The 21,966-nt window shown below is 43.1% G+C and overlaps 2 protein-coding genes across 2 annotated transcripts; one reads left to right on the plus strand and one right to left on the minus strand.

Moving 5' to 3' along the window:
• The first annotated feature begins 293 nt into the window (after positions 1-293).
• LOC139462028 (uncharacterized) lies at positions 294-7,009 on the plus strand. The gene is made up of 6 exons (XM_071243531.1): positions 294-463; positions 1,708-2,522; positions 3,247-3,403; positions 3,643-4,837; positions 5,929-6,146; positions 6,620-7,009. The coding sequence occupies exons 1-6, from the start codon at positions 450-452 to the stop codon at positions 6,747-6,749; spliced, it is 2,529 nt and encodes an 842-aa protein (XP_071099632.1). The 5' UTR covers positions 294-449; the 3' UTR covers positions 6,750-7,009.
• Positions 7,010-8,640: 1,631 nt separating this feature from the next.
• LOC139462037 (N-acylethanolamine-hydrolyzing acid amidase-like) lies at positions 8,641-18,790 on the minus strand. Its single transcript, XM_071243543.1, has 11 exons — positions 18,571-18,790; positions 17,124-17,218; positions 15,951-16,020; positions 14,483-14,609; positions 12,691-12,790; positions 12,290-12,372; positions 10,723-10,810; positions 9,861-9,945; positions 9,600-9,665; positions 9,098-9,193; positions 8,641-8,746 (listed from the first exon to the last, which is right to left on the minus strand). Exons 1-11 carry the CDS (start codon positions 18,750-18,752, stop codon positions 8,674-8,676), a joined length of 1,065 nt encoding a protein of 354 aa, XP_071099644.1. The 5' UTR covers positions 18,753-18,790; the 3' UTR covers positions 8,641-8,673.
• Between the last annotated feature and the right edge of the window lie 3,176 nt (positions 18,791-21,966).

A 21,966-nucleotide genomic window follows, 5' to 3' on the forward strand; every position in this document is an offset into this window, starting at 1 on the left:
ACCGAGCCCCAGGCAACGTAACAACAAGTACCCTCATTTAAGGTCTGTTTGGTGTGACGAGGCCGGGGATCGAACCATCTACCTTCCGCTCTCTGGACAGACGCACTATCCACAACACCACGGAGGCAGCCTACTTACTAACATCACCTTCAGGGACATATGCCATCCAGCTTGTTTACTCTCGTACGTCCCATGCATCACAGAGTTCGAAACGTCTGCATGAACTATAGACAACATGAAATCCATGATGTCACGTGGTTTGTCACGTGCATGTTTTGTTGACATAGATTATCAATGGCACGGCTAGTCCTACTTTCGCTTTCGGTTCTGTCATGAATTTCACAGAAGCCCTCGTGATAGCGTCATCGTCTGTCGTCGTTTAACACTTGGACATGTAGTTCTCCTGCTCGTCAACACATCCTAGATCTACTGACGCGGAAGTACACACAATGGACCCGGACAGGTAGGGGATGTGCTTATATTCTTCCTGGACATACAGGCCCCACTGGAAATGGCTAGTAAGCCACGCCAGAGTCAAGTATGGCGGTTACTGCACCGATCGCTCCGCTCCAATGTAATTGGTATCAGTTACGGGACGGGGCGTTGCGTAAACATTTTATATGATTTACGTCACGTGATTTATTATCACACACACACACACACACACACACACACACACACACATCGTGACAATGAATATTGGAATTTGTATACAGTTCGGTTTTTTTATATTTTTATATGATGTACATAGGTAGGAAATGTGGATATGCCGAAATAAAATCATGAACAGCTCAGCAATATGTCTGTCACTGTTGGGGATTTTATCACGAAGGACGAACTAACTAGAGTCATCTCCCTTAGTACGTCGCTCGAGTGAGTGTTTATATTCACGGAATCGATTACCTGGAGTAAATGGGGGTATGTTTTCTACCATTGCCATTGTGTTATGGAAGGTGTGCTTAGGTTACGCAGATTTTATTGACGAAACACAATAGCACTGGTCACAAGTGAGATGATACTAGTAGCTAGCTGCTTATTAGAATATCAAGACATTAATGAAATTTATAGATGTTTGGCTTTCATTACATCAATATCAGATATGTTGAGGTGTTTTTTTTTGTTTAACGTCGCTCTCAGCAATATTCCAGTTGTAATTATCTACAATGTGCAGTGAAACGTATATTGGACAATTTGATAGCTATTAGTGATAATTATCTAATATAATACTTAATAAATACATTATCTGTTGAAAATGGTAATAAAAACATCAGTAGAAACAGAAACGTGGAAGTTCACATGTGTAATTACGGTATGAGATATATAAGTTGTTAGAATGTAATTTTATCTGGAAGAAATATAATGTTTTCCTGAAAGTTTTTGAAAAAAAATATCAAAAAAGAATATTTAGCTCATAGTTATAAATAAAAAAATACTTGGTTTTGCATCTGTAGCTGAAAAATATCTGATATCTGATACACTAGTTTGCCTAATACCTGTTAAAGTCGGATTTCGAGTTAGAGTAGGTCCACTGCTACCTGTTGTCTACAGCCTAGGTGGGATGCTTGTCGTCGTACACAGTGAAACACAGGTTTCACTGGCCCTGACACGATTATTCATGGGCCGTCGTGATATGGATATTGCTTATATGTTGCTGACTGTCCGTTCACTCACTCACTCAAATGTCCTTTAATTATTTTACTTGTAAAGCCCGAGGAGCCAGAAGTCTCTGAGTACGTCGTCCTCGAGTGAGGACATATCCCGACCTTCCTCGGGAAACAAGTCTATAGACGTCACAAGCAGTACTGTAGAAATACGCCGCCATTCCTTGGATGACAGTGAAGATGAGGAGAGAGGGTTACTAACACGAGATGAGAATCCCCCAGAGACCGCCATCGAACAGCACTCGGACTCCCCAACCCCACCTCGTGCCAACAACGGAAAGACAAACCCTGGGAAACAAGAAACATCAAAAACGTTCTCAGCGGAATATGGCAGTGCGTCCCAGATTGACTCTATCAAGGAAGCTTCCCCTAACATAAATAAGGACTATACATCTGCTTTTGGTGTCACAATGCCTTCTCTTTTTTCACCTCCACCTTTTGCCAAGGTACCGTCAACTGAGAAATCCTTCACAACCAAACATGGCGTCAGTATCAAGATCTACGTCGGGGACATTACCAAGGTCAAGGCAGACGCCGTGGTCACGGGCGACTCCCCCAGCTCCAGAGACATGAGTATGGTGACCCGATCTCTGTGCAGCCTCCCGGGTGGGAAAGAGTTCAAGGACAAGAGAGAGACACGGCGGGTCTCTCGGGGCACCCTGCAGGATGGCCACGTGTACACAGTTCATACGAAGAACGACAAGTTCCCCTTCAAGTACGTGCTGCAGGCGGTTGTCAGCCCCTACGATGATCGCAAGAGTAGAAACTGGTTGAAGACCCTGAAGATACTGTACAGGAATGTATACAGGAAGGCCGACGACAAGGACATCAGCCACATTGCTATCCCGCTGCTTGGAACAGGTGAGGCAGTGACGTTTATCAAAACTGATTACCGTATTCGACGTAATAAGCGCCCCGTCCTAATAAGCGCCCACGCCGATATTTGCTAATATATTGGCTAGTGGACAATCCCAATTAGCACCCATTCCAATTGATTAATGTAAACAAGACGTATAATTTATTCGTGTATAATACGCACTTGTGTGTTATTTGCACCCTTAATTATGGGCAATTAAATTCTGGAAAATATATCTGTCGTGTATAATACGACTTTTCTTCTGTATCATTTCAGGCTGTCAGCATAAACCACGAAATTTATGATCTTTCAACTCTCTTTTTTCATAAGCTCCCTAGGCGCTGATTACGTCGAATACGGTATTCTTTTCACCATTCATTAGAATGTCACTGTTGGCCATACTTAGCCCGTTAACGACACGTTAGGACATCAACAGTTGAAATTGATACTGGATCAGGGATAGGCGCCATGGATTATATCCAAATCGTCCACATCTCGATTCGGAAACTCAGTTTATGTAACTACTAGATTTTGATTCTTACCTAAGATCAGTAATGTCTCATTTTAAGAAGCGCGTTTAAAATAGTGTCAAGACACAACGTTCGCAATCGCTAGTCGGTATCAATAGTTGTTTAAACAAATCTATTATTAATTCATTATACAATACCTTCATTAATATGATTGTGAAAATTTCTATAAAATAATGTTCCGTCTATTTCCGCTTGATAGGACGCGGTCGTGGCACTGCTGAGGAGTCTGTTGAGGCCGCTGTGAGGACATTGTACCGGCACCGTCCCGTGTGTCTGGAAGAGGTCCACTTCGTCAGTCTGGACAATGACATCAATGATTACTTCCAGGTCATCTGCGAGACCTCCTGTAGTCTCAGGTACGACTATCTGTGTTTTGACGGATCTTGATCATGCTGGTGGAACTTTTCGCTGATAGATCGTTCGTAATTACGATTGTTATCAACTGAAGAAGTGTAGATTGTTGTGTCATTGCTTCTTATGTCAAAAGTATACTGGCGCTCTGGCAGTAAGGTTTTACATGGGTTTGCTTTTACATGTACAGATGTACATTTTGACAGTGATTGTGCAATTAAAGTTGCATTGCTTCAATTTGCAGTGATGAATCCAGCTCAGAAGATGAGCCTGACACCACAGAGCCTGATGTGGTTCCTGTCTTCCCATCTGCATTTGCTACTCAAGCAGGTCCTGTGTCTACATCACACACGGGTCCACGGTTCACATCAGATCCACCCGGACTGTACCCAAGTACAACATACACGGGTCCTAGATCCACTGGATTGTACCAAAGTCGAGCATACACTGTACCCCGGTTCACGCCTGGTCCACCAGGAGCATATCAGAGTGGAGCATACACAGGTCCCCGGTTCACGTCTGGTCCCCCCAGAGCCTACCAAGGTAGACCTCACACAGGTCCTCCACCTAAACCTGGCCCAGGTGGGGTCTACTCGACAACAGCACATGCAAGTACAGCGAGGTCAGATAAGAAATCCCCACCACAGACGTTGCCCCTAACATCTCCTGTGGCTGCCAGTCCACGCCCGAAAGCTCCTGTTGGATGGGTTTCCTTATTACCCGGCCAGAAGAACGAGGACGTGCCGACACAAACTAGGGAAGACCGGATACAGAAGCTTATCAAACAATCCCATAAATCCACGGCTGTGTCTAAAAAAGATGCCAAAGACTTGTCTTTTGTGAAATCTCTGTCCATGACGGCTCTTCCCGAGCCTGTTGGATACCCTCTCCGAGACGCATGTCCACTGCAGGATCTCAACCTCACTGAAGATGATGAATCAGAAAACCGCTCCAGAGTTACAGTAAGCAGGAGTGACGACGACTCCCCTCGACATCGGAACCAGGAGCCTGTTGCTAAGTTTACACTTCTAGAAGAAGAGGACGAAGAGAAACCTAAAGACGATGAACTGGGTGATACAAATTCAAAATCTGGTGATGAAACTAGACTTGTAGACTTTGGTGATGAAGAGGACTTTCAATATCCAGCCTACAACCCTTTCAATGGAGGGACCGCCAAATATGGAGCTTTTGATGAAGCAGAGGGCGGTGGTTACCGTGATGGGGAAGGGTTTTATGAAGATTCGTACAGCGATGTGGATGATGATGGAGAAATAGCTGCGGTGGAGTTTGAGCCGTCAATAGATGAAAACCTGATCCAGAGGGGCAACCAGCCTCCCGGAACGATGACAGTTGCAACATTTGACCACTGTCACGTGTCCGGGTTCGATGACGTCGGCATTATCGTCATCAATTATTCCATTCCAGGAGGAAAACAGACGGCAAGTTATTTCTTGGTCCAGACTGACACTCTGTGTGTGTGTGTGTGTGTGTGTGTGTGTGTGTGTGTGTGTGTGTGTGTGTGTGTGTGTGTGTGTGTGTGTGTGTGTGTGTGTGTGTGTGATCTAGTCTGGGCCAGACAATCCAGTGATTGGTATTGTGAGCAACACCGCCGGGATTCGACATCGCCATCAACAAAGTCACCGAGACGTGACCACCCGATACGACCAGCATCTGTTGCTGGCACCAATAATTATTGTAGCCTGCCATCTTCATAATGCCCGTGTGTTGTCCAGGGCAGAATAGGTATCTAGTACACACACCCCACCCCACCTCACCCCCACCCCCACGGGGATTCCGAGAAAGACTAGGTCCAAAGAACTGACTGTAATGGGTATTGGCTTTTCAGAATATTTTGCCTGGGTATCATACTCCGATTGGTGTTCATACTATCAGTCACTGGTTTGAATGGTCCAGATTCGACAATTGTACTATAACTGACTGTGGCGTAAAAAAAACAATTCCTTCCATCCTATAAGAATCCATTATTCTTTTTGTGTAGAATAGTCCCATGGGCCATTGGCAATGTCACCTTACATATTGTCTTAATAGGTTATACACTGCCATTCTCCTACCGTGCATGCTCAGATTGTTTCTGTACATCAACTTTATTGTTCTCGTTCGTTTTGTTTGTGCCCAATGTTTCTCCTGAATTGCAACTGCCACCTTACCAGACACCGGCTGCTTCTTCTTGTGCAGTAAACAACGTCTATAACGAACACACTTATAACGAACTGGGGATATATATACATAAAATATAATAATAAAGTCCATGTGACTAACGTGGAATTTATTATTTTATTATATATATTACATGTACACCGAGTGAACATTTACCTCATTTTTGTATATATATATATATATATATATATATATATATATATATTGGTCCCGTCCATATGCTATTATTTATGCTGTATATGTGCTCATAACGAACTACGTTTATAACGACCGGAATTTAGTGGTCCCATTGAGTTCGCTATAACCGTAGTTTACTGTATGATACAACGTGTTGTATTGATGATATTTACAGGAGGATCACCCCCATCCCGGGAGGTTCTACCGTGGTGTAAATCGACGGGCCTTCCTCCCTGACAATGATATGGGGAAAAAAGTATTGCGCATGCTCAAGATCGCATTTGACAGGAAGCTGGTATTCACTGTCGGAAGGTCCCTCACTACCGGTCAACCGGATGTGGTCAAGTGGGGTCACATCATGCACAAGACTAGCCAGGACGGTGGGCCGGACGAGTGAGTCATCTTAATGTCCTTTTCTATCCTGAGGGAGATGGGTTAGACTGGTGGGAACAATCATTTACCTCAGGTTTTACCCCACGTATAGATAGTGTAGACTGGATATCCGGAGAACATGTATGTTGACTAGATCCTCATTTCAGAGAAAATAATTGTAGCTGGACCGAAATTACTGGACTTTTATAGTCAGTTAACTCTATTGCCTCGGGAAGATGACAGGCTTTCGTGAAGGGCAGAGCACGGGTATGGTTCTGGCAGACCTTTGTTCACAATCTTCACTCACGAAGAGCTACAAACAGCTGAAACCTCCATTCTCATTGCTGAGTTATACAGCAGGAGGAAGTCATCATTGTGTTCCTTCGTCAACTGACATCAACCGGATGCGACAGATCTTTGCTGGAGTAAATCAATCATCTCCGCCAGAACTCCGTCATGACCGAGAAGTGATGTGGCTCATTTCGCTGTTTCAGATACGGTTACCCCGACCCCGAGTACCTCATCCGTGCGGTGGAAGACCTAGCTAATCTCGGCATCGTTGACGACACCAACGACGCAGTGGACGACATGAACAGTCTTCTTGATGTTGAGAACGCCGAGTAGCTGTGTCCCGCCCGCATGTTAATGTCACTAGACAAATGTCACCATGCAGTACTCAGAACATTGTGATGAGGGAGGAAAAATATACCGTATTTCCTCGATTAAACGCCCGGGCGTATATTTCTTTCAAATATTCTTTACTCTGGATTATAATGGGGAGAATTCCGTGCATGAAAATCCCCCGCGTTTAATCGAGGAAATAGGGTAAAAAGTAAATTATGCCTGCAGTTGTAAAATAAATATCTGTATGTATGTAGGCGTATGTATGTACATTGCCGTTGTCACGCGTTTACCGGTGGTCATGTGGTACAAATTGCCACAATTTGCAGTCGCGGTGCGTCCTTTAGTCATTTTAGGATTCGTTCGTGGGTTCGAGTCCTATATCAGTCCTGATCACCACTCTTGCTTTGCCAGCTTTTTGTCGGTGCTCATGGGAGTATTAAGGTCAACTTATACGACTGTGATCACTTTAAGCTGACTACACACTAAATATGATCTCATTTGTCTGTATGACACCCTATAAAAACATGTTTGAGGTACAAAATCGACTTGTTTATATCATATTTCTTTAGGGGCGGACTATTTGATGTTCTGGGACTAGCCTGGGATTCTGTAGAGACGCAAGATATTTATTCCGCTACAGATTATTAAAGTTATGAGCCCAGCAACTGTGTACTTTGTTAGACAAATTTTTTTTCAACAGTCTGAAGCCTAATTATTTTTTTAAACATTTTCTGAAACAAATAATTACAATTGTACTTGAGTGGCATGTAATAGAATGACACCACTTCGATTCTTACAGGCAAGGGAGGTAACTGATTTTAAAAATCCAAACGGGACTTTTATAGTCACTTAACTGCCTTGCCTCGGGAAGATGCCATTCTTACGGTGAATATAGTTTTGTTTTATGGATGGTAAAACTTAGTTGTCCTTTTAATGGCTATAATCTAGGAGGACACGTGTGGTCAACAAAATCGGTGACTATATTTACTTGATAATGATACTGCTGAACCCACGTGTAAAGTGTTCTATAATCAATCAGGCAACGAACAATAAATGCATTCTGAATTTATGATAGGTTGAAACCTACATGTTAAATGTTCCATAGTTACGCCTTTTATTGAATATATATATATATATATATATGTGTTTATTTCTAATATGACATGGCGTTGGTAGTTGAAATTAAAATAGAAATATGTTTGGAAAAGCACTGTAGGATCGATGGATGAATTGAATTGACGGCTCTCTGAATGAAATAAGAATATGTACTTAGTTTGAAAGAATTTAGTATTTTTGCTCCAAATCAGAATTTCTTCTAGGTTAATATTACAACAGTCGATGCTCGTGCAATTGTAATTTGTTGAATGGCATTAGCTAGTTCTCGCAAAGAAGGCCTACGAGACAAGTGTTGTATGGCAACTGGTAGTGATGAGGTAGTATGTGCATCGGACATAACACACATCTCATAACACCCATTTCTAGGGTGACGCATTCATTGTTTGGATCTATCGAACCGGGTTTGTTGATCGCCTATAGTTGTGAATGTTCTGCCGACTGCCCCTTGCCAACACAACATTGCTGTTTTAAAACCACTAACATGTTTCTGTATCCAACTTTCAAAGTTGTGTCGATACTTTAGTAACCTGTGATATTTAGTATTAAACATGATTTCCATTCATCATGCATGTCCGATAATGCTACTTCTTTGTGAGATTAAACAAATGACACTCAAGCACGTGTCGGTGTTATGTTCACCATGGTACTAATATGAACTGTTCAGACATCTTGGCAATGACGGATTTACAGCAACTGCGTGTTCAGACACCTCGACCATGTTGACCGTAGGACCCGCCATCTCTTTCATAATCATGCACCAACACAGAAACCCAGAAGTACGAGACATTTATTGTAGCGTGTCCGCTGTTCAAGGCCATCTGACCCACGCACTGTACACGGCGGGCTGACTGGCGCTCATCACCATACTGTAGGTGGTGTTCCTGAAACACCCACGGCTTGCAGGTCAGATACATAACTTCTTTCCTGTCTCCAAGACGTCCAGAGTGGCAAATTGCTTGTTTTCAAATAACGTCAAATACAGAATTCCTTCCCTGCCTCCAAGACAAGTATGTATAAGAACGTTCTCACAAGGAGGACGATTATGAGATTACCTATATCTCGATTACTGTGATATAAAGAACATCACTGTTATGAACTATAGAACCAAGTTACTGTTACTACTTGCGATATTTCCACATGTACAATGTGCTCTCTGATCGGGGATGCACGACCACTGAGCTCCGAGTTATGGATCATACAGCATACCATGTACTAGATTAGTGGCAACTTACTCATTCATCACTGGTCGCGTGGATATGACGTTAAACATGGACTGCTTGTTGACTCCCTGCGTTCCCAAGGCATTCATGGTCTTCTCGGCGACAGCTCTAGAAGGGTAGGTGAATACGATTTTACGCCGCTATTATGAAAAATCACGACAGGTCAGACAAAGAATGGGCATCCATCACAAAATCCATGTGGGAAATTCAACGAAAAGCAGCAAGGAAATTTGGGGAAACATTTCAAATGTCAAACATATTGCCATAAATGCATGTAGTACAGAGGTGAGTGAGAGTATTGTTTATGTCGCTTTTACCAATGATTTGTTGTTGTAGTTTGGCTTTTACTGGTTATTTTTGGCTGGTTAGTCAACTACTTTTTCTCCTGTTATATCGCAGGTCTAGGCATGCCCTGATAGACAGGGCACGTGGTCTTCTAAAGGACCATGACAGTCAACATACAGCTCCAGATCAGCCTAATATCCCTAACATGTTTTGAGCAGTGGATATTTACCTCCTCTCTTTGTCGTAGGGTGGGGGCGTGGTCCAGTTGTCATAGTTGGTTTCAAGGACATAGAAACTGAAACAAAAGTCCGTTGATCAAAAGATATGACATATTACCGCTGTTTCGTCCCTGTTGTTAATTGTCTCCTTATTTCCTTAAATTTGTCTTTGTACTTTCGTTGATAAGATTTGTAAATGTCACGTCATTCATAGGAAAGGCATGTGCCAGGCCACCCGGTTTGGGGTGTAAATATAGGACGAGGACACTCACTTTCCATGTGCTGGATTCATGTACATCTGGTCCACAGCTGTCATGCGATCACGTGTTATGACCACACCCTCTCCTTGGTTCACACCTGGAGGAACACATTTCATTTAACTACAGTTTCCTTAGAAACATGGAATAGGCGCTATGCATCATGGGGTAACAGTTTGACCGACAGTGCCATTAAAGGAGTCCTCTATATCCCTATGGCTAGCATTTCGGTAAACCGACACTAATCCCTGGTGTCCATTCCCATGGTTCTCGCAATCTCAAATTACCTGCCCTTGATTTCCATTTGCCAGTTTGATTGGTTACGCTACTATTTCAACGGAACCAATCAGAATACGAGCCACAAACCAGCCTCACTCTTGGATTGGCCAGTCCCATTGATTATGATCGAGTTTGTGAAAAATTCAACATTGAAAAACTGAACTGAAACGCAAAAGAAAGCTCTAAAAATCTGTTTGATGGAAATGATGTCTTCATGTCCATTAAAACTAGCGGTGGTTTTTGTTTCTAGGTAATACGAGTTACCTCCCTAACCCTTTCCCCTATGTCGACGTTTGATTGGTCGGTAAAATGTCAATGAAAATCAAGGGTGGGTAACTTGCGATCGAAAGAACCACGGGAATGGATCAAGGGGTTAGTGTAGGTTTACCCAAAGACGTATATAGATACGTCTTTGGTTTACCGAAATGCTAGTCCTGGAGATATATAGAATGCACGAAAGGGAGACTACGCTGCACGATCTGGAACGACGTGAATGAAGATTGCTGGGACTGCCAATTACCCGTCTGTAGTGCCCTACTCGGAGCATGGAACTTTACTATGTGTTGGAGGAGGTTATCCTGCATGAAACGTGTCTTACCCCCAACGATGTAGTAGACAGGGGCGTGTATGGGCGTGGTCGACAGTCTCTCCACTGCATCCCGAAACCCCGTGTTCGTATCCAGCACCTGGCGGTGGAATACAGAGCATCATAGCATTCCCCCATCTTTGTTCAGTCAAATGTACCAGTATTTCAACTTGACATATAAATGCAGTTATTTCTCATCTTGTTTTAAACATATCACACTGGTTGTCACTCAAGATGACAAGCAAATGTAATGAAATGAACACGAAACACTATCTGCCATATCTGGATAAACAGTCCGAAACATGATGGTGTCCAGAATAACCAGCCTTGGATGCTTGCCTGCAATCTTTGGGGGACAAAAGGACTTGGTAGCCTTCGGTAGTTTCGTATAAGTTGGCAACGAACATTTCAGTAACGTACATTACAAAACTATTGATAAGGGTTGACATTCATCTTTTTAAACAAGCCCGTAGAAAAAGTTGTAGTTTGTATAGATCCCGTCAGAGACTGTGGATGATTTACTGATGTTGTTTTCATGTTTAAGCATGTGATTGTGTTTCGTTGAACGGTAACGTACATTTCACTTTAAAAATTACTATGCCGTTTGTCCCAATCATCAGCATGGCTATGAACCGTGTATTAATTAGGATAACATTGTAAATACTGTATAATGTTAATTTTGAAGGTTAACGTGGTACTTTTGTCTTATTACATGACAACATTTCTGGAACGGAACTTCTAAAGAAGTATAATTTGCTTCACAATAGAGCTGTCTAGGTGGTGTAGCATTGGACATAAACAATAATGTATTATTATGACCAAGTGTTCACAAAATATTTCTTTTGATGTTGAACTCTTCACTGGGACAGTAACGTACATTTCGTTTTCCCACATACATGGTAGAACTACGGACACAATATCCTACTTGGGAAGGTTTTCTTTCTTGCTATAGACACCACTGACATTCCCCTAAAACTATACAATATCTAGTGTTATGATTCATTGTCCATTGTGAAAATGTGCCAGGACATGGACTGGACCTCCTTATTGAACTTGAGTGTCCATGTAATGGTTCAATTGTATTTGAAATCCAACTGACTAATGCAATAATAGATAAGCTTTCCAGATAGTTTAAAAGAGCATTCCAACGAAATTCACAAAATGCCCTTTGAACACAGGGAGTATAACTGTATCTTTGAAATGGTTTGTGGTGTGCGTGTGCTGATGTATGGGTTTCTGCTTGTGTTTGTGTCCATGTATGTGTGTGTGTGAGTGTTTGGATGTGGCGTATGTGAATGTACATGTTTGTCGTAAGAGGCGACTACCGGGATCGGTTAGTCAGGCTCGCTGACTTGGTTGATACTTGTCATCGTATCCCAATTGCATGGATCGATGCTAATGATGTCAATCAATGGATTGTCTGGTCCAGACTGGATTATTTACAGACCGCCGTCATATAGTTGGAATATTGCTGAGTGCGGCGTCAAACAACAAACAAACACATTCTCTATGTGTATGTGTGGTGTGACTGTCTGTGTGTATGTGTGTGGTGTCTATGTATACACTTTATGACCTTCACCTGTCTGACGAGGAAGCTGACGAAGGACGTCTTCTTGTCCAGGATGGCCATGAGTATGTTCTGCCACCAGTGGCCCACGTGCACTGGAAGAAACCGACATTGTTCAGCTCGTACAGGATTCATTTTGTGACAATAGAGCTACATTATAGGACGCACATCAATTAAGATCTGGAGCCATAATCTACTGAAGCTGAATTATTACATTACAAATACAAGAATGGGCCTTAATGAATGCAAGAATTAGTTTAAATATTTATCCTATCCCTTTTTTATTGTATTAATTAAATATTTGTTCAGTTACATTGATAGATCAATTTCATTCAATAAGACTGGGGAGGGGTGTCGAAAAGAAAATTGTAGAAGGAAAAAATGTGAAAGTATTAGTATTAAGCTAGTCTGACCATGGTGGCCCCGTTGATCTACGGTGATGGTGAAGTTGTTAGGTCGCTGTCCTGACACCAGGCCCACGTAGCCGGCGTACGTCGTCCCCGTGTATGCGGTCTGGAAATACGCGTGGCACCTCATTATGTTTGACTATACTTAGTTTAAAAACACTGTCACAAAACAGGCTGCAATTGTATACCGGTGGACCGGTGCTAGGGACATTGTACAGGTTCCTCTTTTGTGGAATAGATCAGTACACGCCTCCAGACCCGTGAAGATCCGGGGAAGAAGAGGCCTTCAGCAAGCCATCCTTGCCGTAAAAGGCGACTATGCTTGTCTTAACAGGCGACTACCGGGGTCAGGTGTTCAGGCTCGCTGACTTGGTTGATGCATGTCATCGTATCCCAATGGAGTGGGACGATGCTGATTTACAGACCGCCGTCACAGTTATAGCTGGAATATTGCTGAGTGCGGCGTTAAACAACAACAAAACAAACAATACACGCCCCCGAGTCCGACTGACAGTTCATGCTGCAGGGGGAGAGAACTCTGAGTTAATTTCCTTCCCAGTTGGAGAGGACCTCTATCTTCAACAGACTGCTTCCCCTTTGTCATCAAACTCTAGACAGTACCTGCTTTCGTTATTTCTATTGAGTAGCCCGAGTCAACTGAGTGTACCTCCTTTCTAGCAACCAGGGATTGACCAGATACAACCTGAGTTAACCAGTACCCGAAATTAAACGTATATAATACAACCTAAGACATAATGTTGGATGCCAGGAGACGGAAAAACACCACAGCCATGTTCTATGACACAGCTATGAGATGTTCACAAGTTTTCATTTTTTGACACAGCTGACATTTTACCTTTTCTAGTTAATGTGTATAAATGACAAGAAACTTCAGAACTTACCCCATCAAACGACACCCAAAAACATCAAAGTAAATTTCCATGACGCATATCAGGATAAACATATACGATTCTTGGTTTAATCACATTCATTAAAATGTTTTTATTCGTGACTGAATCAATACATGAAACTTATTTACTTTACTGATGACGTCACTCGGAGGCTGTTAACCAGAGAACCGCCTCCCAGGGATTCAGTAGGTATGGGCAACTTGGGTAAACCGAAGTATGATGTCATTCGGTTAACAAGAGCTAAAATTGGTGAACCAAGGTTAACTTGGGTAATACTTTGGTCAACCAGTGTAATAATAGTGGTGTGTGTGAAACAGAGACACCATCTCAGTTAGGATAATTATCCACTGTTAGCTTGATATACATCCTCAATACAAACATGCATTTTTTCAAAAACAAGATTCAGTGTGTTCCCGAGCCTCGAAACTCTTCAAAGATGCCCAATAGTGTCAACGTTCAAGATAGCGTTTGAATATGTCGTTATGTTTCCTCATTGCCGGAAGCATTCTCAGAAGCTGATCCTAAGCTGATTTTATGTTCTAATATCTGCCTAGAAACAACTAGTTCAGACGAATAAACGCTGTAGCCACCACTGCACCAGTCGTTGCCTTGAGACGTCCATGACACCTCATCCTCAATTATTCAGTGTATTAAAGCTCCATGACATGGACCCATTTACCACCATCTTTATTTTGAGCCCGAATCGACTGCAACACTCTAAGAAAACGCCGCTTAATATACTCTCACGAGCGAGAGGTACTCTGCGAAAGCACATTTAGCATTGCCCTAGGTTGACCGCAAGGATCTCTGGTGAGAGAGTGCTGCGAAATGTTAGAGGATTTCCTAAGGTGGTGACATCATTTCCGGTGATGACGCTGTAGACGTACCTTGTTGTTCCTCTGGAAGTTCACGTTGATGGTCATGTTTCTCAGCAGGTCCCCGTAGTAGTAGTCCAGGTTACGTGCGTGCCAGATAACGCCGTCCTCGTCTTGGGCCACTATGCTCGTGCAGTATCTGTCAACAAAATTCATAATTGACCTACGAGGGCAGGTGTGGCCCAGTCGCCTCTTACGACAAGCATAGGTTGTCAGGGATCAGTTCTAACTAGGAATCCCAACTGGCTAGTGATGTACTGATTCACCAGAACATGGTGACATTGCACTGATAAGTCACATCAATCTCAGTGTACACAGGAGTCCGTGACAAGACGTTGTCAGTTTTACTTATTTCACAAGAAAATACGATCGCCTGCGTGGTCTAGTGGATAGGGCGTCTGTCTGCAGAGAGGAAGGTCGGTGGTTCGATCCCCGGCCGCGTCATACCAGGCGTTAAGAGATGGTACTCTTAACCTGGCGCTTGACACTCAGGGGATACAACAAGCACTGGTTGGCTCGGTGTCAGTATACTGGGTCTGAGTGGGTTGTCCTCACTGTTAAACTGCGATAAGGTATCTCAGGGGACACTATACAATCGGGACTAGTACAAGAAGGCACGTACATGAAAGTCGCTATGTAAGTGCAACAATTATGAATGCGACGTTAAACCCTATTTCACCTCAAAAGCAGGTGTATGTTGTTGCTACCCTATACGACAGTAGAAGAGAAACTATACAACTGAAACAAACGATTGGTTACTGAACAGTTTAAGAGGCTTCTTATCTGCTTTTGTTGTTATGGCGTAGAGAAAAATGTTAAAATTGATACAGTCTGGTGGCCCTGTGATGATGCAAGTAGTAAGTGGTAGGGGTTTACCGACTTTCGCAACAATCCTGCAAACATTATAGTGGTGGGGACCAAGAACTGGCTATCAAAACCGTACAATCGAACACAGTTCCTAGACGTCACAAGCTAACGCTTTCCCGTCCACCCATTGTGGTAAGAATGCTGAAGAAAACTTACCTTCGTACTCCGCTGAGTATTTATCTGCGTTTGTTCACCCGTACCTTCATGTGGTACATTTAATTGAATCAAAGTATGCAATGGCTTGGATGCTTACGACAATGCATATATATTCCCGGTGTGGTTGAAATGATAGTAATATCGCGTTGTATCTTTAAGAAATACCTTCATAAAAACTCTCAATAAAAGAGACAATATCACACTATATGCGAGTATAGGCCGCGCATAGATATTTGTCATCGTATGCCATTTGCGTGGACTGATGTTCATGATATCAATTACTGGATGCCTGGTCCAGACTCGATTAGTTACAGACAGCCGTCATATAGCTGGAATAATCCTGAGTGTGAGGTTAAACACCAAACAAACAAAGTAAAAGATTCGAGAAGCGACTCGGCAGCTCTTCAGCTCTTAACGTCATCGTGACACCATGGATGCAGGTTGGGTTGCTACGTACGCTGTCAAGTCGTAGAGGATGTTGAGAGCGATGGTGTCGCCGGGCAGCATGCCGAAACCATCCGCCACAGCTGCAAAATATTAACAACGCACATTTACAATAGTCTCACACAAACCCTAGACCACATCTTTCATCAAACAAGATCGCATTATCGTTCCCATCCCATTATCACCCTCCTATAAGGGAATATGGTTCATTTTAAAGTTTAGTTTAGACGAAGAATCCCGTGACTGGCGCATGGTCCACGCCATCGAGGCACACGAGGCCACAGAGCTTCACCACCGGGTACAATACAGTCCCTGACCCATGCACCAGCAACAGGATGCTGGGGACCAATGATAACCTGGCTCATGTGGACTCCGTAGAAGGCAACTGTACACGTAGCCATGACAAGGTAACGAATACTAGAAGAACAAACAGGAACTGAATTAATCATCCCGAAAACACCTCTATTAATCAGAAAGTGACATTTTTGTGCATTACATTTATCTGGCAACCGTGTCTCATCATAGAAGCAGGTATGGACAGGTTGCGTCCCATGGTCCATTGTGACGAGATCCGTGAAGATTCCGGGGTAGAATAGGTCTTCAGCAACCCATGCTTGTCCCTCGTGAAGATTCCGGGGTAGAATAGGTCTTCAGCAACCCATGCTTGTCCCTCGTGAAGATTCCGGGGTAGAATAGGTCTTCAGCAACCCATGCTTGTCCCTCGTGAAGATTCCGGGGTAGAATAGGTCTTCAGCAACCCTTCCTTGCCGTGAAAGGTGACTATGCTTGTCGTAAAAGGCGACTAACGGGATCGGGTGGTCAGGCTCGCTGACTTGGTTGATGCATGTCATCGATCCAAATTGCGTGGATCGATGCTCATGATATTAATCACTGGATTGTCTGGTCCAAACTCGGTTATTTACAGACCACCGTCATATAGCTGGAATATTGCTGAGTGCGGCGTTAAACAACAAACCAACCAACCAACCATGTTGACGACAAATGGTTGTGTAGGAGATTGGAGTCAATCGCCCTGAAGATACAGTCGTGGCAGGGAATTGGAGTCAATCGCCCTGCAGGTACAGTCCTGTCTGCCGTATTGTATGCAATACCAATCACTGATGCAACAGAAGGTAAACACTTTGCATGTTTCACGCATTACTATTCTGATCTAAAAGTAATTTACCCAACAATTCCTCGGCGAATGGGCTCGGAATTAGATTTTCAATATCGTCAGCGATTAACTCGGCTATAGGAATCACTTCCACTGGGACCAGTTGCCTGCAAAACAGTGACATCAAATACTACATGGAGAGTGAGGAGTACTTGAAAAAATAGGTGCAGTCTATCAATCCCGCACAATGGCACTTGTTATAATTACATATGTAACAACATAGGATTCGCTGTGGACTAAATGCTGCAAATGATGAACTCATGCATCAGGGTAACGTGTACTGCAATCGTTTATTAGAAAGTGGATTTCCGTATCTGATACAAAAAGAAATGTTAACAATTGTAAAATGAACGTAATATTGAAAAAGAAAACATCAACAGGAGTGTAAGTGAGATTGCTTCTCCGCTATCTTTAGCTTTATTCCGTTATATCATGGAGGATACCACAAATTGTCTTCACACATTGTACCCATATCGGGAATCGAATCAGGGTTTTCGGCGTGACGAGCGAACGATGTAACACTTAGACAACCCTCCACTTGTAGCATCAACACGAGATGAAGAAATGGTCATACAGCGAACAACTACTACTAAAACTTGTTTTATTTTTGGGGCGGTGGGCTAGCCTAGTGGTTAAAGCGTTCGCTCGTCACGCCGAAAACCCGGGTTCGATTCCCCTCATGGATACAATGTGTGATATCTGAAGTTCTGGTGTCCCCCGTTCGAATATTGCTAAATGTGGTGTAAACGACTTCTAGCCCACTTTTGTTATTGTTGTCAACGTGGTTTGTTCCAGGGTGTTTCAACTTTCAACTCATGTTGTTATAAAAACGCGCCTCAACTCACTTTCCATGATAAGAGTTGCGTCCCTTACGGGTGTAAGGAATTGCTCCGATTATGTCTGCCATCACCATACTTGTGCTCGTGGGTTTCACAATGGTGGACAACGTCTAAGACCTGCGTCATTTTTAATAGACTCCCCTCCCACGTGTAGCTGACACACCTGTACTGACAAACTGTTCAACTGGCAAGTGTGGGTTCGAATCCCGGACGGGACTCAACCCTAAAAAGGACGAGAATCTGTACTTTACTAAGAAAGTGTTATCCCAAGTATAACATTTGCTACATTTGACCACTTTCTAAATGGGATTTTGTATTCATAGCTTTCGGCCATGGGAGCCGTGCCAATTTACCTTGTCAGAGGGGTACCCAAAGTACGTGATCTAGACTACCAGTTGTCGGACTTTCATTTTTGTGGAAGCCTCGGTGGCTAAATGGGTTAGATCGCTGACTTTGTGTGCTGGCGATTAGGTGCCTCACTCTGTCAAGAGTGGGTTCGAATCCCGGACGGGACTCAACCCAACAAAGTACGAGAATCTGAGAAAGTGTTATCCCAAATATTACATTTGTTAAACTGTTCAACGTTGCGTTCAAGCCCAACGCGAAACTAAATAGCTCACCTTATAGTGGCCAGCAAATTTGGCACAAACTGCGTGTAGTCATTGAGGACTTTCGACCACCGCGTGTCTGCCGGGGAGTCCATATCCACATCATACCACTTGGTTACCTGAGGGTCGCTCGGTTTGCAGTAACCAACTTGTACAATAGTGAACAGCAAGCAAAGACTGACGAGGCCCGCCATCTTGAAATATTCCGAAGAATATATTGACCTGACGTTTCTAATTGGTACAAAAGCGTGCTTTATCTGTATATGATAAGTGTGTGTTTAAGTAGGCCATCTTTTTACCAGGAGATTTATGATTAGCTGTTGTTAATTCGGGTTTAACCTTGGTACAAACTGTGTGAGTTGCGAGTACTACCGGGAGAGCGGGGTAATCTTGCTCACCCTTTTCGCGAACACCTGGTGTTATCGCTGATTTTCAGTCATCCATTCATTCAACATTTCCAAAATTGTTAGAGATATTAGTGTCTGGTTATAGTTGTATGGTAATGTTGAACGTAATGGGAATACATTAAAACCGGTAGTGAAGTTTTAGATGACATGACCGGCAACGATCTTGAAGGACGATAGGTGTAAGATGGGAAATGTTTAAGTTGATGTTTTTGGTTTTGGATCAGCAATGCTTACCACCTCAACGATGTGTCAAACATTCATTCACTCGACGAGGCGACCCGTGAAGATCCGGGTTAGAATAGGTCTTCAGCAACTCATGCTTGCCGTGAAAGACGACTATGTTTGTCGTAAGAGGCGAGTAATGGGATCGGGTGGTCAGGGTCGCTTACTTGGTTGATGCATGTCATCGTATCCCAATTGCGTGGATCGATGCTCTTGGTGTCAATCACTGGAATGTCTGGTCCAGACTCGATTATTTCAGACCGCCGCCATATAGCTGGAATATTGCTGAGCGCGGCGTTAAACAATAATAATAATATATGCATGTGTATAGCGCAGCATTCACTGTGCATAGGTGCTCTGTGCGCTGCAATGAAACTTATAGTCAGTGAGAGTGTTTTTTTAACAGATGGGTCTTAATGGGTTTTTTGAAGCAGGGGAGTAATGAGGAAGTCTTTATGGAGAGAGGGAGTTCATTCCACTTGCAGCTTGCTGTGTAGGCGAAGGATCGCATGCCGAATGATGATGTCTTCACAAGTGGCACTGTTAGAAGGAGCTTGTTTTGGGACCGCAGAAAGCGCACATTCTTGTAAGGTGAAATCAGTTCTGTCAAGTAGGCTGGAGCTAGATGGTTGACACATTTGTAGGCAAAGGGGAGAAGTTTGTAGTAAAGTCGTGCAGGTATCGGCAGCCATTGTAGGTTCTCTAGAATGGGGGTTATATGTTCAAATTTGCGGGTTCTGGCGACGATAAACAATAAACAAACAAATCATAATATTAGCAAAACATAAGTGAAAGAAGTATGGTGGATGACAAGAGAGGATTCACTTACAGTTTTTTGTATGCATATATTACTTGAGTGGCACCTGCTGTTGTAGAAGCCTGCCTTGTAACAATTTAAACATGAGACTCTTCGCGCCATACAGTGTCTTTGAATAAGTGATCTGTGCCACTCATGACATTTAAATTAATTATTTCAATGAATAAGCACGTAACCCTCTTTTTAAGGTACAATTAATCTATTGTAAAACCCTAAGTTCTCGTGATCAGTCAATAATGATACTAATGATCTCTAATCAAAGGGAGCCAATTTCATACATTGAGAAATCAAAACGTATCTACCATAATCACTTAATAATATACATTATTAGGACTTACATTATTATCGCATAAGCAAGACTCTTTGGAACACAAAAAATAGTTTAATTACTTTCAGTCAACCTGTCCTCATTTTTCATTTGTGAAATGACTGATTTTTCCCCGTTAATTTATGAATTGGCAAAGTGGATCGGTCGTTTTACAAATTGCCGGACTTTAGACATTGATTGTAAGATAAACACTATACAGTGGCGCAGACATGTTCTACTTTATGGGATTTGGGGTGGAGTGTGTGTCATACAACTAGAAATACATTGATAATGACTACATTTATTTCAAACTGAATACACAAAGAACTGAACAATACAAAAAGTATCTTTAGTTCGATTGTGATCAGATCCCTTTTCGCTTCATCTGTACATGTCAAGAAGGTTTGTAGTGGTGCTTCACGAGACATCACAAGCGAGGGGTCACATGCCGATAACTCTTTGATGAACGTCAAACAAGAATGCAGAAACGATTATCTGTTGAGGAAAATATAATATTTAAGAAATCGAGGCAGAGTTAAAAGTATTCACAATGACTTCAATCCTTGCGCAAGATATAATACTGGAATATGCCCGTCCTGTCCTTGGTAGCTCCGACGCTTCGAATAAGTGTAAAACTGTCCATGGCGGCGAAGTTGGACGCCGACAGCAAAACAGGGGTATGTCCGAACACGATCATGTATCCCCCTTCCCGGACCGTGGGTAACAGAGCCTGCAATAGGGCCTCAGCTTCAGCTGACCGAACCACTTCACTGTTCAGGAAGCGTACAAATACAACATCGGCACTTCCGGTTCTAATTTTTGGCTCAATGGCATTCCCACAATGCACTTCATCCACTCTCTGACTGCTAACGTCTGCCATCTGCTGACTGAGATCTTGACCAATGGTGTAGCAGTGCGGGAAAGCGGTCTTCATCGCAGACAGGAACACGCCTGTCGAACAGGCCGGGTCATACAACCTTGGACTCTTTAACTTCAGAGTGGAGAGATACGTGATTGTAAACTGTCGGATGTGTTCTTCACCATGACTTAACATGACATCAAATGCATCATCTATTGACCACCCTTCGGGGGGCGACCCGAACTCTCTTTTCGTGTTCTTTTTCAGCAGCGGGAACGGGAATACGAGTTCCACTTCAGCAAAGTTGTTAGAGACAGTATCCCGGAATGCTCGCAATTTCTCGCTGTCGAACAATGACCGGTAGAATATAGTGTAACCATCTTCTGTCACTCTCATGTCAGCGTACAAGCCAAGAAGCATCTCAGCTCGAATGATGCTGCAAAATAGCTCGGGTATTTTGTTAGAGATCCAGTTCTCGGATATAAGTTTTCTTCCGACTAGTCGCATCACAGACCCGTCACAAGAAACACTCAAAAAGAAAATCCCCTGAGGCAGTGCTGTGTTCTCTTCAGCCAGTCTCGACACGGGTCGTTTATCCACGTCAGCCAAGTTGATGGTGTCAACTGGAGACACGTCGCCGGGTATTCTGGACATTTGGTATCGTTCCATTTCCTCCACAATAAGATCAACAGTGTTTACATCTTCGGCGTAGTGCTCTCTTGTAACGAGTTCTCTCGCCTTCCGGAAGAGTGGAACGCTTGCGTCCCAGTTGCCACTTGCCAGCGTTTTCCTAGCC

The sequence above is a fragment of the Haliotis cracherodii genome, unplaced genomic scaffold, assembly GCF_022045235.1.
Source record: "Haliotis cracherodii isolate W230 unplaced genomic scaffold, xgHalCrac1.p SCAF_1, whole genome shotgun sequence".
Lineage (NCBI taxonomy): Eukaryota > Metazoa > Mollusca > Gastropoda > Lepetellida > Haliotidae > Haliotis > Haliotis cracherodii.

Bases quoted from the DNA above. Each gene is read 5' to 3' on its own strand.
- LOC139462028 (XM_071243531.1), top strand. The intron at 4,838-5,928 runs GCAAGTTATTTC...TGATATTTACAG, and splicing joins TTCCAGGAGGAAAACAGACG to GAGGATCACCCCCATCCCGG. The intron at 6,147-6,619 runs GTGAGTCATCTT...TCGCTGTTTCAG, and splicing joins CAGGACGGTGGGCCGGACGA to ATACGGTTACCCCGACCCCG.
- LOC139462037 (XM_071243543.1), bottom strand. From the start codon at position 18,752: ATGGCGGGCCTCGTCAGTCTTTGCTTGCTGTTCACTATTGTACAAGTT. The intron at 9,946-10,722 runs GTAAGACACGTT...GTGTTCCTCCAG, and splicing joins TGTCTACTACATCGTTGGGG to GTGTGAACCAAGGAGAGGGT. The intron at 9,666-9,860 runs GTGAGTGTCCTC...CTTTTGTTTCAG, and splicing joins ATGAATCCAGCACATGGAAA to TTTCTATGTCCTTGAAACCA.